General features: G+C 37.5%; 1 protein-coding gene across 1 annotated transcript in view; it reads left to right on the top strand.

Moving 5' to 3' along the window:
• Positions 1–16,913, top strand: part of FYB1 (FYN binding protein 1) — a 52,569-nt gene that overhangs the window by 25,516 nt on the left and 10,140 nt on the right. The window contains exons 3-12 of the mRNA XM_030466873.1: positions 2,568–2,745; positions 4,428–4,477; positions 5,726–5,745; positions 6,501–6,547; positions 7,804–7,921; positions 9,564–9,720; positions 11,744–11,888; positions 14,720–14,748; positions 15,866–15,935; positions 16,497–16,637. Coding sequence (XP_030322733.1) covers positions 2,568–2,745; positions 4,428–4,477; positions 5,726–5,745; positions 6,501–6,547; positions 7,804–7,921; positions 9,564–9,720; positions 11,744–11,888; positions 14,720–14,748; positions 15,866–15,935; positions 16,497–16,637 — 955 coding nt within the window. The remainder of the gene's footprint in view (positions 1–2,567; positions 2,746–4,427; positions 4,478–5,725; positions 5,746–6,500; positions 6,548–7,803; positions 7,922–9,563; positions 9,721–11,743; positions 11,889–14,719; positions 14,749–15,865; positions 15,936–16,496; positions 16,638–16,913) is intronic.

Genomic DNA, 16,913 nt, shown 5'->3' with positions numbered 1-16,913 from the left:
GCTACTGGAGCATTCTGATAGATTTGATAATGTGGGCCCGATTACAACAACTTTTTCATTACAATTCATTTTTCATGTCACCTTCCTACTAAACTTGTCCCATTAATTTCAGTATTAGAATTAAAGCAGTTTACACCCACATCTGTGCAGATAGTTACAACTCTAAAGACAGGGAAGTAAGGAAAAAAAACACAAAACAAAAGCAATATTTCATTAGTATGATGACCTCTTAGTTATTGTTAGAATCCAGCAACATACATACATTAAAGGGACAGGATTTTCACCCGCTATACTTACAAATAAGCATTTAATCTAAAATGCATGTGTTGTCCTTTACTGACTCAGTTTCCTATTGCTCAGATTTGGTTCTCAAGAGACATCATATCAATGAAGTATTATGCACAGAGACTTGGGCAGAATTTTAACCTTAAGTCCTACAAACTAGTCACAATGAAGTAATGTTGTATGATGACATGAAGCAGGTATGCCTGTTGTGTATATACACAACACTGCATTAGGCCAAAATAGATATAAACATAGAAAAAATGATATAGGATTCCCTGTTGAAACACAACTATAACTCATTAATACCAATTAATATGGCTTTTATGAAAAAAATCTTTCTGGTTTCTTTATTTTGTTAGAATGTACTTAAAAGATTCCAACTGCAGATGCATGCTCAGATTGTCAGTCCAATTCATCTTCAGGAGTGACTTTAGTACAGTAAGAGTCTGTGTATGAATAAAAACTGTAAAGAATTAAATGCAAATATGGAGTCCTTAGAGACTTGGATGCAAGAAGAGCACAATCATGTGTAATTTTGGCTCATTTGAATGAAGCTTGTCTTTACTTAAATGCAAATATATGTGCAAAATTAAGCAATGTAAACCATACCTGTGAAATTAAGTAGTATTATGCCTGAGGAAAACATCTAGACATTATAAACATCTCTGTAGTTGAGTAAGGACAATGATGTGATAGAAGTCTAATGAATAATGGTTGTCAGCCTGCAACTCTAATTTCTTCTGTTTAATTTGAGTTTATAAGTTACTAAATCTCATTGAAATGGTGAGAATTACAAACCATTCTTTATCTGGCCATATCGTTACCAACTGTATCCAGAGGATTTCAGTATTTTCCCTGATTTTCATCCCTTATTCTGTTTTGGAAGTGCAGACACCTGAATACAAAATTGAGGCAAAATGTTTCTTAGCAAAATCACGGAAGAATTCACCTGTAATCAGCAATGTTGAGACTTTCAGTACTTTGCTGTTTAAGTAATGGAGGAATTTAAAAGGTTTCAAAAACACTGTTCTTTACATGTGTATTAACAAGTTGCTTCAAGCAGACAGGAAGCCAAAATCATCCAGAGCAGAAAAACTATCTGGGTTTGGTGATTTTGCTTTGATTTCTCTCTCATGAGAGGTCCTTCTAAATAGTTAACAATTCCCCTTCTGCTGGCTATCCCAATTTCAGACTCCCAATCAGCTAAAGAAATCTCTTTTAGTATTTTTTTGTAACTTTCAATGTTAACCATTGCTAAGTACTTGTTGTTATGTGTTTAAGTCACTTTGTGAGTTTCTTTCCTTTGCAAGATTTTAATCTCTGCTATGAAGATGAGAGCTTGAATCTCCGGAAGGATCCTTTTTGATTGCAATTGGTTTTAAGTGAATTGTGAATCTACTTTTTCTGTCTTCTGTACTCTTCCATAGGTTTTGTTGGATTTTCCTCCATATAGCTGGGGAGAATTCTTTCTGTGTAACTTTTAGTCTGCTCTTGATACTTGGAATAAAATTCTAGGTTTAACATCATGGCATCCAAACAGTGACTTCATCTGGTTTTGCTGAACAGCCTCTCATAATGAACTTTCAAAGCAATAGTTACTATGATTTTGTTGTGGCTTGCACATGGAACATGAAGTCAGTGCAGCACACACGCACACCAGCCAACTCATGTAATTATGGCTCCTAGAGCACTGCATCATTTTGTTTTTAGTGTTGCACCTGCTTGTTGAGGGTGTAGCTTCTGTGCAGTTTCTCAAACTGCCACTTTTCTAGTGTGGGCTTGCTAGAAAATTAAGTCCAGCTTTTCACAATTTACATTTCAAGCATGTTTGAAGATGTACAGGCACTTGTACATCTCTTAATCAATGCCATAATATCTTTTAATCTCTCATCCCTTCCCTTGAAACTCTCTGAGCAAGGAAAACTCTAGCAAGACTGCATAGTGCACATGAAAAACTCTGCAGATCATCTTGTAAAGCAAGTTATAGAAATGAATTATAATTTCTTTTTAAAGTATAAGAACTTGTATACTCAATGGACTGATGTTTTTATGCCTTGTGCATGTCTTCACAAAGGCACTTTCAAGGCCTTCTACAGGCAGTATGTTCTTCTAGGCAAAGCCTCTCTTCACCAAATGTGTGTAAAAAGCAGATTCATTGAAATATATTTGCTCTGGGGTGTGTGCAGTACTGATATTTATCCTTGTAAAATTTTCATGTAAATATTGAGGTACCTTCCTCAACTGTTTGCTCGATAAATTCAGCCTATTCTGTTTTTACTCAGCCTCTGAAAATGAAGGTTTGAAACAGACAGCACCTTCCCCAGCAGCACTTCCACAACCTGCTCCCTTACAACCCTCTGCTGCACCATTGCCACCTCCTCCACCAGGTCACCCGCCTCTGCAGCGGCCCTCAGCTCCCAGCCTGCCTCCCAGGACTGGAAAACCCAACTCTGAAACAATGTAAGTGAACATAAACTGTCTTTTCTCACTTATGCCTATTACTTGGCTCATGAAGCAGAGCATTCCAAGTATCTGCAAGACTGAGGTCTCACACCAATTTCCTTGTTCTACCCTGCCTCTGGCCTGTTAAAAATTAGGGTTTCTTTAGCTAGAGTCCAGAAGCTACACTGCTTTCTGCCCCATGGGTAAGGGAAGGTCACAGAGAACAGATACTCTGCTGGGGTTTTGTTGGGTTTTTGAGTGTGTGCGTGTGGTTTTGTTTGTTTGGGTTTTGTTTGGTCTTGTTGTCTGGGGGATTTTTTGTTGGTTTGGTTTTGTGATTGTTTTCGTGTTTGTTTGTTTCTGTTTTCTTTGATCCAGAAGGGTGCAAAAATTTCTTACTGTGGTATAAAATCAGTTAAAATAATAACTGAAGCTGTTCCCCGCGTGTTTCTGGAGGTAGAGGGCCAGAAGGGTCTATCAGTCAATAAACCAGGAAACAGCTTTGAAAGCCAGAGATACTGAGCTCAGCCCTGCAAGTGAAACCGTGCCCGGAGCCCCATCGTGACCTCCTGTGATAACACCAACAAGCCTCTGTTGCACATGCGGCTCTTTTCTTTACCCTTCTTTGAAGAGCTGCACACGAAAGAGGAACCTCCCATCGGCACTGGCACTTTGGCCTTGTGTCAAAACTGCGAGGAAACAAACTGAGCCTGGGTAAGAGGAGCAGCGATCGGCAGGCAGCAAGAACGAGGCATTAAAGAGGAGGTGTCTGTGTGCTCCGCTCTGCCGTGATGGGGCACTGCGAAGGCTCCGTGTCCACAAAGCCACCGCCCCATCTGGCGGCCGCCGCGCCCGTCCTGCCCTGCCCCTTGGGTGCCACTGCCGGTGGCTGCCAGCCAAGGGTGTCTGCTCTGCCTCCAGGGACATTGTCCTTCTCTTCGGCCTGCCCTCTGCTAAAAATGCGTGCCTGGGTGCCGGCACGTTTTCTGTCTGTCTTTCTCAGTGCTTTCTCCATCAGGCCACTTTTAATAAAATCACTTTCTGCTTTCAAGTCCTTTCTTTGATTACAGCTCTTGATGGTGGCTGGCAGTCCTGAATTTCTTTAAACTATTACAAGGTATTATAAAGTTAAAATACTCTGGTGTTATTGTTAGTCACATTGTCGATTTCTGGCTTCTCTCCATTTGACAGCACTTTTAAATTTACAAACATCAGAGGTATTTTTACCTGGCCTAACCTTATAGCTTGCTTAGCTCTGTCACCAAGGAGCAAGTCTTGCAGCTATATTTAACATTGTGCAAAAGGCTGGCATTCTGCTTGTGCATTGTGTAAGAATCCTTCATCTGTGAAGGTGATTAAAAAATCCCAACAGATACTTTCCATTTGGTCAGCCCACCTGCCTATTGTATTTTTCATACCACGGTAATCTCCATCAGATCTGAGCACCTTTGGATCATTTTTTCTTATACTCTGGATCAAGGTGTTTCCATGATAAAAAAACAAACAAACAAACTATAACAAATTTCAGATCAGAGGAACAATTTAGACAGTATCTTATGGGTAGTTAAGTGGCATATAGGTCTCTAGAGTGTCCAGCCAAGTGTAATAGCTAAAAAAAAGGATGAGCTCAATGGTGAATTAAAATGCAATAATAAACCCATCCTCAAAGTTTTTGCATGTCCACTTTTTTGTTCTTACAGAAGTCCAGACAATGAAGAAAGCTATGATGACATTGAATTTGTTTCACAGGGTAAGATGCATACATTTTGATTAGTGGCAGCTATATGAAGCTGTAAGCATATTGCATTTATAAGATAAGAAAAGCATGTTGTATTCATGAGTGACTTGTGTAACTAATTATTCTTCTTCAGCAGTTTTATGAGTGAATATGGTTGCCTCATAACACTGATTATTCCATAGTTAATCTGACAGACTGTCAGAAACTGCTTTATGAATTTCCCCTCTCCATGCTTTTGGGGTTTTTTGTTTGGGTTTGTTTTTTTTTTTGTTTTGTTTTTGGTTTTGGGTTTTGTTTGTTTGTTTGTTTGGGTTGGGTTGGGGTTTTTTTGTTGGGTTTTTTTTTATTTGCTTGTTTGGTTTTGTTGGTGGTGGGTTTTTTTTAGAAATATGCTGGAATGGTAAACTACTATAAATTACTAGATTTTCAAATCTGAACCAAAATGAATGCTGCTCTTTCAGTGTTGAAGTTGTGTGCTCTGGTGAAGCAGGCATTGTTTTATACTTGATTTAAAAAAAAAAAATGTTGACTTTGTTTTTAATGTTTCTTTGTGGTCTCCCTCCAATAAGAGTCAGTGAGTTGCTATGTTGTACCAGGAGCAGCCAGAGAAGCAGATTGTGACACAAAGAGTTTCAATCTGCCTTCTGATCTCTCCTCAAGAGGACTTGGTCTGTGCCAGGCACAGTATGCATCATTTACTGTGCTAGCCATCCCTGCTGTACAATAATGGGGGCTGCAAAGCTGAAACTGAGTGCAGCTCTTTCCTTACCTACCTACCCACCTGCAGACTTAGGAGAAAGCAGAAATTTCACAAAATTTCTTCAGCAGCAGCTCAGGGAAGATGCTGGTTTAGGAGAAAAGCCTTTAGCCTCATTCAGCTGCTGGGCTGGTGCAAGCAATTTTTTTAAGATGTGTTTGGATTGACCAGGTTTTTAACAACTACTTTCTTGTATAAATGGGCATTTTTGTAAATCAATAGAATAGTCACAAAAAAAGATTTTGAAACAGGTTTTCCACTTTGTTACAAATACAGGGAGAAATATGCTATTTTGTAGCTATTTCTAGTTTGTGGTGATTTACAAACACAACCTGAAAAAATTCTGACCTTTGCATTCATGCCATCATTAAAAGCCTGGAGCCTGAATGTATTTTCAGTTAATATCACTGTTATTACTAGAAGCTCATAAATAGTTAATTCTAAAATTAATTGGGTTTTGTACAGCAAAAAATAATATTGTGGTTTTGTTTTTTGTCATATAGGTCATGGAAATACAGAGAGGGTAAGTGTTGTCCTCCATGATGAACCTATCCTATTTTTCAAAAACTCATAAATTTACTAAAATCTCTTCAATGCATTAGAAAGTTTATTTTAGAATTAATCTAATGCATTGACAGTAAATTGTGGAAGGACTTACTTTTTGTGAAGGACATAAATAAAACTTGGGTAAGCAGAGCAAACTGGAACACTGGAATTCATTAAAGCAAAACAAAACCAAACCATCCCTTTTATTTTCACTGACACTTCCATTCACTAAAATTTTCCAGTATAAGGGTCCTGTTCCACCGTAGTGATAACCACATGTTCTGGTCATACACAGGTTTGGATCATGTCTTTAAGTACCTGGCTGTATTAGGACTAAAACAGTCTCTGGAACCTTAACCTAAGTCCTATTTAGATCCCTAGTGTTGCAGTTTAACCACTGCTAACCCTGACACCTTTGTGGCAGTTCAATAATCCACACAGATGAAGGTTTTCTAGGACTAACACTAATTGAAACATCCACTAGCAATGTGCTAGAGTGATAGAAACAATCAAGGACTTTATATTTTCTGTTTCATAGATGCTGAGTCAGAAAAAGGAAAATATAGTGGGTCTGAGTAATGCAGTAACTTTGTTTGGGAAGATCAAATTGCTTTGTAATTATATTTTGCTGTAAATGTTTTTATGTAGTTTGAATAAAGCATAGCAGGTCCATTTTCTTCATGGTTCTCCAAATGTATCCAGGGCATTGAAAACTGATTTTTTTTCTTGCAGGGCCAAGAAAGTGATGGAGAGATGTATGAAGACATAAATGATATCAGGTAGTAATTTTAAACTCTAAAACCTATTATATCTTTATTACTAAAAGCTTAATTAAAAAGATAGTTCATCCTGCACAAAAATGTGATTCCACTACTCTTTCTGCCATGCATTATTATGTTCATTCATTTCACCTAGAAAAAACCTGGTTGTTCACAGGTTCTTTCCTCCTTAGACCTGCTATAGCCTAGGCTAGAAAAACTCCTGCAATAAAACCATGTGGTTACTGTGATCTAGTCTGATTTCTGGCCTTTGGAGCGTGTGAGAATCACTGTTTAGGATTACAGCCTAGGAGAAAAATAAGTTTAGCCCTAAGAACTATGGTCTCAGATAAAGCTTTAGTTATGGTTGGTTTTCTTTCTTTCTAGACAAATGTACTTAGAACTCCTATGAGAGGCTCGACTTACAGGTTTTGTAGCATAGCAACAGAGCCAGAATATGAGCTCTGGTCATTCTTTTGCCATTTAGACCTTTTCTTGTCTCTTGCCCTCATAATGTCCAGTAAGCATGTGATTCACTGTGTGACAATAGCCAAAGAAAAGCTCTAATTCTCTTGGAATAAGGAACAGTCTAAATTTCCTATACAAAAATATCTTATTTCAGATGTAGAATGACTTTCAGAAAAAAATTGTTGAATTCCCTTTGAAAATAGATAATATAAGAACTACACAATCAGAACAAGGGATCCTCATTCCATCTTTTTTGCTTGTTTGTTTGTTTTAATTAAAGTCTGAGCATATCTGTCTAGCAAAAATATCAAAAAAAAGAAGGGAGACTCAGTCCAGGAAAACAAGAGGATTTGTAAAGCATAGCTCTTCCAGACAAAATGTTGGCAGCAAACAGTGTATCTGTGTCTACATTCCTGATTACATCCCAGAGCCCAGATCTCAGTACCATTCTGTACGTGAGGCACAGCAGAAAATATGCCCTGGAGTGATAGGCACGTGTGTGATGCAGGGCAGGATGTAACAGCTACAGCCAGTGCCACAACACCTAGACTGTTAATAGTTTCCAACCTTGCTTGCCAAAATTAGCTCACTCTGGTGTACTTAAGGACAGACACTTTAAAAAATATATATAATATGAGTGAAAGGGCTTCTTACTCTATCTGTTGCAGCCACACTAGGGCTTAGAATCTTTAACTTTAATTTTCCTGCAAGAAGACTTTTTCCATCATATAGAGGTCTTTGTTAACCTTGGGTAAGCTCTGGTGAGATTTGCTTCCCTGCTACACTGAGTCCTGGCACTGCATTTTCAGATCACTAAGGCAAAAAGAAAAGAAGCAGGAGAAAGAAGAAAAGAGAAAAATGGACCAAGAGAAGAAAGAACAAAAGGAAAAAGAAAAGAAAGAGCAGGAAATCAGGAAGAAGTTCAAAGTAAGCTTTTTGGGTTTTAATCTGGCCAAAGACATATAAAGACCATTATTTAGAATTGTCAGATTCACAGTACAGCCATCATCTGGCTGTAAAACTCTATATTATGGTAAGTAGTTCAAGCATCTGGGTAAATTCTGAATAAAGGCTTAAGCTATTTTTTTTATGTTTGGCATGCTCTTAACTTCAAGCTCTGTATTGAGGGCAAAGACACTTTAGCAGTGATATCACAAAATGAAATGGTTACATTAAAACCCCTTTTCAAATTCTTCCTATGTAAAAAAAAAAAAAAAAAAAAAAAAGACTTAGAAACATTTCCATTCACTTTTCTGTCAAAAAAACTATTTATGCCACTAGAATAGCATCAGAAGTCTTTAATGAAAGTGAGAATTGGAAAAAAAAAAGTATCCATTGTTTAACAGATGTCAACATTGTATTCCAACACAATGCCCTTCCCTTGGTCTAAAGGGAACAGAAATTGCAGCCTAAAATGGGGAGGAAGGGAACAGGGCAAGTGTAAGGGAAAGCAACAGTCCCTCTCAAAACCTAGAGGCTAAATTATAAGACAGTTCTTTCTGTTCTGTATAATTTTTATATAGCTGGTGGTCATCATACTAACACAGATTATAGAAATGCCAGTTATTTTCTGTCAGTTAATGCCCATTCACAATGTTTCACTGTGCTTCTTTCAGTGTCATTGTTCATAGTGGGCAGCTTTGTTTTTCTTCTATTATGCTCTATAAAAAATAAAGCCACAGTGATTCTCTCCCATCATGGCCTTAGTCTGCTGTGGAAAAATGGGCATGAGTTGAGGACCAAATACCAAAGGAAAACACTAACAGATAGTAATAACAGTTCAGCTGGCCATTGCCAGGCCCCAAGTCCATGTTTCAAACCACTCCTCTTAAGTGTAGGCATTAGTGCACTGAATGGTTTCAGATTGCAGACTGTTTTCTTGCAGCCATTAAAGCATGTAATTATTCTTAAATACAAACAAATATATTTCAGTGCATATTTTCTTTCCCATTTGTTTGCCACCTATACAGGGTCGATATTCCTGATTTAGTCTATAGTTGTTAACAGCCACATGCCTCCTCAACAAGAACACACATTTGTTAAAACCACAGATACTAAAATCCAAAATGGTTTCTCTGTACCATATAGTAAAGAACGCACAAAGTGAATCCTGAATTCCAGTAGACCGTGTGATCACTTCTTGTGAGTACAAGATAGGATAATTTACAGAGTAGAATTGTAGACACAGGACATTTTGTGGTAGACTTATTTATGTTAATGAACATCTACTCATATAAGTAATTCTACTGGAACTACATGGAGCTGCCCACTGGAATTAAATACATGTCTATTTGTGAACCTGTGAAAGGCTCCATATATTAGCTTTTTGGCTTTAGTGTTTGTATTTCTGTGATTCTGCTAGTCAGTTCTTCCACTGCTCTACTACTATTAAACTAGACTTGGTAGTCTGGGACAGGAGTGATGTATTTCTCTTTATTCATCTAGGCAATTGTAAATGCAAATGAAAATAATAATCATCACTACAGTTATTTTCTGTTTTGTCTGAATGTTTGGGAGAAAACTCAGTTTTTTCATATCTGTGATTTCTTCTCTTGATCCTTCTCTACAGTTAGTGGGACCCATCCAAGTCCTTCATCAGGCACGAGCTTGTGCTGACTACAAGGGAGGGAAGAATGAGCTGTCTGTCAAACAGGGGGATGAGATTGAAATAATTCGCCTCACAGACAATCCAGAAGGAAAGTGGCTGGGCAGGATAAAAGGATGTTGTGAGTTGTGTTTCTTACTGAATCTTTTCACTCTATGGAAGCAAAAATGTAAGCATTCCACCAAAAGGTAGCCTTACCAAGGCTGAGTCCCTGCCACCAAAGTAAATATCCATCACAATTTACCCTCCTGTTTTTAGCTGGCATGCAAGGCTCAGTTCATAGTAGGAATTTATTGTACAACATAATGTAACACCTGCAGGCAGTGGAACAAGTTAGGAACAATATGTTGGGATCTTCATGGACCTATTAAGAAGCAATTCCATGACAGCCTTTAAATAACAACCAAACTTGGCTCTGTGCAAATAACAAGGACTGCATTTTTTTCATGTCTTTATATTAAAAATAACATGAGTGTCCCTGAAATAGAAGCAGAGAGCATAATGACCTGTTTTAACTGTTTATCTTGTTCCTAGTCCTCTGGAAAGTTTCTAGCTGATTTCTAGATTTTCTTTTATCTGAATTCAAAGATATTTCTGTAATTGTATAAATATCATCAGTTGATCCGCAAGTATGATAAGGTGCTAGTGATCTGGTTTCTGGGTTATAAAAAAGGCATTAAAAGACTGATGTTTTAAATCAATTAAAATTATTAAAAGCACATCCTTGATTTTTAAGGAGATTAATATGAGAGTAAGTTCAGTATGACAGCTCACTCCTGTAGAACTGGATGGTACCAGCTGAGTATGTTGTAGTACTGAGTATCAAAAGACACAGAGGTGTCTCATAAACAGCAGCAGTCCCAGAGACATCTGGGACTGTTCAGCCTGGTGAATGGAAGGCTCATGGGAGGCTTTAAAATTGTTCATAAATATCTGACGGGAAGGTGTAAAGAAGAAGGAGACAGGGGCTTTCCAGTGGTGCCCAGTGACAGTGTAAGAGGTAACAGACACAGATTGGAAGAGGTGGTGGAGTATCCATCCATGGAGAACACCAAAACCTGACAGGCCATGGTCCTGGGCAACCTGCACTAGTGGATCATGCTTGGGCAGGGGGACTGGGCAAGACGATCTCAAGAGGTAACTTCTAACTTTAGCTCCTCTGTAACTCTGGAGTTTTCCAAATCTTTTACATGGATCAGAGTCCACATAGGAAAACCAGTCTTCGTGAGAGCTGAGAGAAGGGCATATCCTTGAGCATGTGCAGTCAATTAATTAACTTAAATTTAATTAATTTACCTTTCATTAATTGATTCTTGCTTCAGCAACCTTCTCACTGACAAGTGTCAATGCTATATCCAAATGTGTTTTATCAGTGCTTCAGCCTCCAGTGTTCACAAGCTAGGAGTGATCTGTGAAGAAGAAAACACAACAGAGAAAAATCAATTCTCATCATTTAAATAAAAGAAAATTAAAAGTGTTATAGATTTGAGGGGAAGCAAACTAAAAACTGGGTCCATTCAGAAGCAGTGGAGTGGAGGATTTTCCATTTTCAAGAAATTAATGATCACTTTTCATTAATGCTCTCTAAAATTCCTTCAGCAGCAATAGAGTGCTGAATCTCAGGCCAATTGCTCTGCTATATATTTCTCCTGAGCCATTGCACCTAGAGGTATGACCAGGTACTTTTTTCAAAGAGCCAGGGACAAGAGTATAGCAATGCAACTGCAGCATGTCTACTAACCTGAAATAATATCAATACAAAGTGTCCCACCCTCCTAGTGGTCTGTCAGAATCTTTGTATCGTGGACTGTCCTAAAATATGCCACAAAACTGCACTGGTTCAAAGGTTAACTAAGAAAGGTGTCTTGCCCCATGAATCTCTCAATCTGCACAGATAATTCTTCTGTTGTAGCTGAGAATCAAATGAAGGTGAATTTGACTTATACGAGACAGATCTGATATTTGTATTTGTGTGGACAGGTAAGACACTCAAGCTGAGACTGACTGTCATGAGACAGCTATATGAAAGTTTTCTGAGATCATACAGGACAACTGAATCACTGATTCTGAAAGTTCTGTTAAACTCATCTTTATACCATAAGCTCTAGAACTCTTTGCCTAATTACATGGTTTTTAAAATTTAGATGGATACATCAAAACAGCCACAGTGGAGATTGATTATGATTCTCTAAAAAGAAAGCAACAGGCATCTATCAGAGCTGCTGTGAAACACCCGGAGTGTGAGCAAGCAGTATATGATGATGTTGGAGAGCAAGACAGTATTAGCAGGTATGTATAAGGTACAATGATTCACTCCAGGTAGACTAGATGGGAAGTCTTACACCAGATTAGTCTCTTGTCTCAACAGAACATCCAATTATATCAGAAACATGCCCTTGAGCTGTAGAAACTGAGGCAATCAGAGGAACAGGACTGAATTCTGCAGTCTTAGCATTTAAGAGCAGTCATATTCAGAAGGAATCCATACTATTGGAAAAGGACCTACAGCACTGCAGTGCAGAAGACAACAAAATGCAAACCATTCAATATTACAAATCACCTACAGGAAATAGAATTCTCTTTCCTCCTTAACTTTCCTTGTTCTTTCTACTGAAGTCCCATACTGATGTTTCTAACATGCAAGAATAAAAGATTAAAGGCAATGGAAGCGGTCACAGTACTGGGGAACTCCTGCTCATCTTCACTACTCTCAAACTACTTAGCATTCTTAATGCCTCTTTGATTTTGAAGAAAAAGGATTTCTGGAAGCATGAGAAGGATGGGCCTTTGGAAGAGAATGTGGTTAATATGTTTACTCCTGAATATAGGGCTTATAACATACTGTAAGATGGGTTTTTGCTATACCTTTTTGACTCCACAAGAAGCTTCTCTATGGCATGGTCTCACATATATTTGCAATGCAGTGCTATGCTGCAGGCTCTCTAATTCAGTGTGCCATATTTTTAATGTCAGATATACAATGCAAGCGCCATTTCCAGCAGTATCAATCTTGCTGGCAGGGAAATATCCTAGTGATCTTGTGAAAAAGTCAAGACTACCACATGACCCAACATGGTGGTTGTACTTTGTTAACCTATGTCACATAAAAGCCTGCTTATATCATATGATGCTACAAACCAGTACTCATTCTCTACTACATGTCCTGATCTGTAGGAACACATAGCCAAGGATTCAGATAAGACATCTGCATCTGGGTGTAGAGGATTTTGATGTTTAGGATAAACATCCAGAAGCACTTAGCTATTACACCTGCTGTTACTCCCTCTTAGCACCTTAATTTGGAAGCCTGGCTGGGATAAAGGGAATGCAGCTGGCTGGCTGATGGGCACAGCTGATCCTCAGCTGCTAGAACATCCTCATGAGCTCCAGAAACAGTGCTTAGAAAGACAAGAAAGCAGTACAGTGTTGCATCTGATATTTCTACAGATTGCTTAATATCAGTTTTACTCCCTTCACATTGGTCTCATAGCATAATAACCTAGCCAGAAAATTTTCTTTAATTGTTCTAGGTTTTAGGTAATCTCAGCATTAGGTACTTCATCACAGAGTATCTTCGGCCAATCCTTTTCACTTTAGCAAGCATTACAATTAACCACATCAATGCATGGAATGTAGAAAATTATTGAATTCAGAAGCAAAAAATAATACTTATATTTAAGCTATTGCATATTAAAATAACACTTTAAGGAACTTGGAAGGATGAATGAGTGGCTCAGATTCATTAAATTCCTTACGTTGTATTTTAATATTTTCATCTCCTCTGGTGATTCATAACTCTGTGTTCAGATCATAGGCATGTATTTTTGGAAAGTCTGACATACATCAGCATGTTTTCAAACTTCCATAAAGAATGCTGTTTTAAAACAAGCCTCTTGACCAAATAGCATTGCCTCATTATTGGTAGTATTGTTGATATTTGAAAATTAATAAGCAACATGGGCTGTTGTATTTCAAGATTTCATGGCAAAGGGTTTAACAAATACCTTCTTTGGATGTACCCACTTAAGTAAAGCTCTTAACTGAAAATAATCTCAGCAACTGTAAACCTGTAAGTTTCTTTTCAGTTACTGTTAGAACAACCAGCTAACATGCAGGTAGAGGTTTAAAGCACCACCCAGTGAAAGCTAGATGATAAGTTGATTTTTTTAACAATTAATCTCAAGAAAATCCCATCATAAGGGATAAATCTAAATCACATGGATGCAATCATGAGTGTTCAGTTTATTCCACTTTGAATACATGGCTTGCTTAGTTACCTTAGATATTTTTTACTCTAGTTTCAAGGTATCAAAAGGAATGTAAAAGGTATTCAAAATAAATCATTACAGCCATAGTCATCAGTTCTCATTTCATTGAAAATTACTCTTTATTAGAAATTACTGAGTTGCTAACAATTAGGACAATAGATTCTGCTTGTATGAAAATGTGCACCTTCATTGACCTGAAACAGATGCATTGATTTATGCAAGCAGAGAACTTGCTTCACAGTTTTACTTATAGGATACTGTCCTTTTTTAACATTAACTAAAGATGGTGTTGATAAAGATGGTGATAACTCTCTCCTAATACTTTGAATTAATGTGAATGTTATTTTAAATACTCTTTTCTGATTTGTAATTAATTATTTCCAGGGGAAAAACAAAAAAAAACAAAGCAAAACAAAACAATCAACAGAGTATTTTTTGCAGCTTTACCTGAATCTACTAGGAGCTTATATCTCCTCACCTAGAAGCTATTTCATTTATGAGTTAGGTTGTGCATTTTCTTTTATTCTTTAGCATTAGCTACTTTTTAGCTGTAAGAAACCAGTGTAAGTGTGGTGAAAACAGAGGACAAAGAAAACAAAACGAAACCACCTAGAACATGTAGTTCTTGCCCATACAGAACTCAGGAACATATGCCTGAGTTTGTGTTTAGCAAGGTCATCATGACCCTGTGATTGCAGTGCATAATTTGTAGTGCTTAGCTGGCAATGTAGATGACAGCCAAAGCCAAGAGGTTTGGAACTAACAACTACAAAAATTATGGGTGATCATGGTGTTTTCTTTTTGAAAAGGATGACTGTTTTTCTCTAAAACATGTCTTGTTTGCTTTTTTAGTCACAGCGGGGGCCAAAGTGGAGCTGGACGTAAGTTTTGCTTGTACTTCTGCAATTTCCAAATAGTGTAGTAATTATAAGCATGCTTAATGCTATGTAACAGGCAACAAACATAGATGCATGGTGGCCAAATTAACCTCCTTACTGCCAGTGTAAATTTGAGTTGAAAGAAATTTTGTCTTCAGATAATATGAATCTGAAGTATGCCCGGAGGTGACAAAAATTATTATTATTATTTTTATCCCCCAAAACAGCACATTTATAATTGGCAAAACATTAACAGGAGTTAAAAAAACAAGAGTTTTTGTGCAGCCAAAACGCAGTTCTGAAATAGCCAGTTATACTGCCAATGGAAGCTGCATTTTACTGACAGTTACAGAGTTCAGTTTCAGTGGTACTCTGGGTTCCTAACCAGCATGACTGCAACATTTCACTCTGTCAAAAGCTCACATTCAGATTCAGTTTTCCACTTAGTTGCAGAGATATATTTATGTACCATTCTTCGCTGATCACAAGAGCACAGCTCATCTTCTCAGCTGAGAGTTTAGATACTAGTCATGGCAGAAGCATCCCCTGGCAGAGCTGAATGGAGCTGCTGCCAGCTAAGTGCAGATTTCAGTGACTGCTCTGACCAGTGGCTGAAGCTGGATGTGGAAACTGAGCTAACTCTGCACTGAAAGAGAGGTGGCTCAAAGGTCACGACTGAGACCAAAATGGGGAGTTTACACTGTAGTTGCCTCTGGCTTTTGTGAATGAACACAAGATGTCACTTGCTGAAAGTGTCAGTCTGATGTCCTCAATTGTCACTCAGGTCACACACACAAAAAAAAAAAAAAAAAAAAAAGTCATCAGTCATCATAACAACTGACCCCAAATTTAGAGTATCATCAAATAGAGTAGTTTTCAGTATTCATGCTCTTGTAATTGGCAGTGCCACATTTAAATGCTTTGGATGGTATTCCCAACTGGGATAAGAGCAAATCACTGTTTTAATAACCAGGCTGTGCTTGTTTTAGAGTAAGATTCCATTTGTAAGGGTACTGCACAAACTGCACACATATCTGAGATACTTAAGAGGCCAGTAATGAATACCCTACTAAGCAGCATTAAATATAAATACATCAATTCACTGTCTGATCTGTTAAAGAGATGTTCCCACCTCCTCCTTCTGATCAAGAAATTTATGATGGAATTGATGATGAAGATGATGTAACTAGGTAAGTTTGTATATAATTTAAATAATTTGCATCCTTGTCAGTATTTTCATTTCAGCTTTTATTATTTTTTAATTAGGCATAATAATTAGCAAGTATTAGGATGTTTAGCATGTGGGTGGATCCACTTGGTGGACCAGGATGGATTCATGGTGCTAAAATAAGGGTTCTTTAGTCTTTCAGAGTTTTGTTCGCTAATTACTGTTGGTATGTCAAAAAAAGAAACTGCATTTATGAAAACCCCCAAATCCCCAACTAGACATAATAACTTTGAAATTAAAGTAATGAATTAAAATGTTAGCTGAGTAACAACATGAAAACAGTAAGACACTAGATTAATTTCTATACCTACAAATAGCTCAAAGTGTTTACAAATGACCCAACATATATAATTCTAGTTTAGCATTTTAGTGTTTAGCATTTAGGTAAGTATCCTCACCTTGTGGTGTATACATTGTTAGCATTAATGAGCATTAATTATGTGCATTGATGGAGAATTTAAACTGCACCTTTTAAAAAGAATATTATATTTTACACTGTGATAATTGCATGCATACTCCAAAGGTCCATATCACAGGATGAAGATAAGAATGGTATCTGGTCCTGGGGAATCCTGAAGTGGCTAAAGGTCAAAGATGACAAAAAGAAAAGTGTACAAGAAAAAAACACCAAAGTCAATGTGGCAGAAGATAATGGAAATTTGTTGTAAGAGTCTGCCAGGAAATCACAGTGCATGTTAACTATTTCTAAAAAAGTATTGATCGCATGCTACTAACACGTTCTCATAGCACCTAATGAATCATGCATCACAATGTAGCTCAGATTGTTACTTTTCTGCAAAAACAGATGTCTTTTCTTTTCATCTGACTAATATCATTGCTGTCTTGGCAAGCTTTATTAGTTGTGTAAGTCTGATAATTAAAACATACCAAATTTTCTTTTTTATGAAGAGCACCAACATAATCCTTCATCTTTGTGCCA

This window comes from Calypte anna, chromosome Z (assembly GCF_003957555.1).
Source record: "Calypte anna isolate BGI_N300 chromosome Z, bCalAnn1_v1.p, whole genome shotgun sequence".
Classification (NCBI taxonomy): domain Eukaryota; kingdom Metazoa; phylum Chordata; class Aves; order Apodiformes; family Trochilidae; genus Calypte; species Calypte anna.
This window is presented reverse-complemented; position numbering and strand designations above follow the sequence as displayed.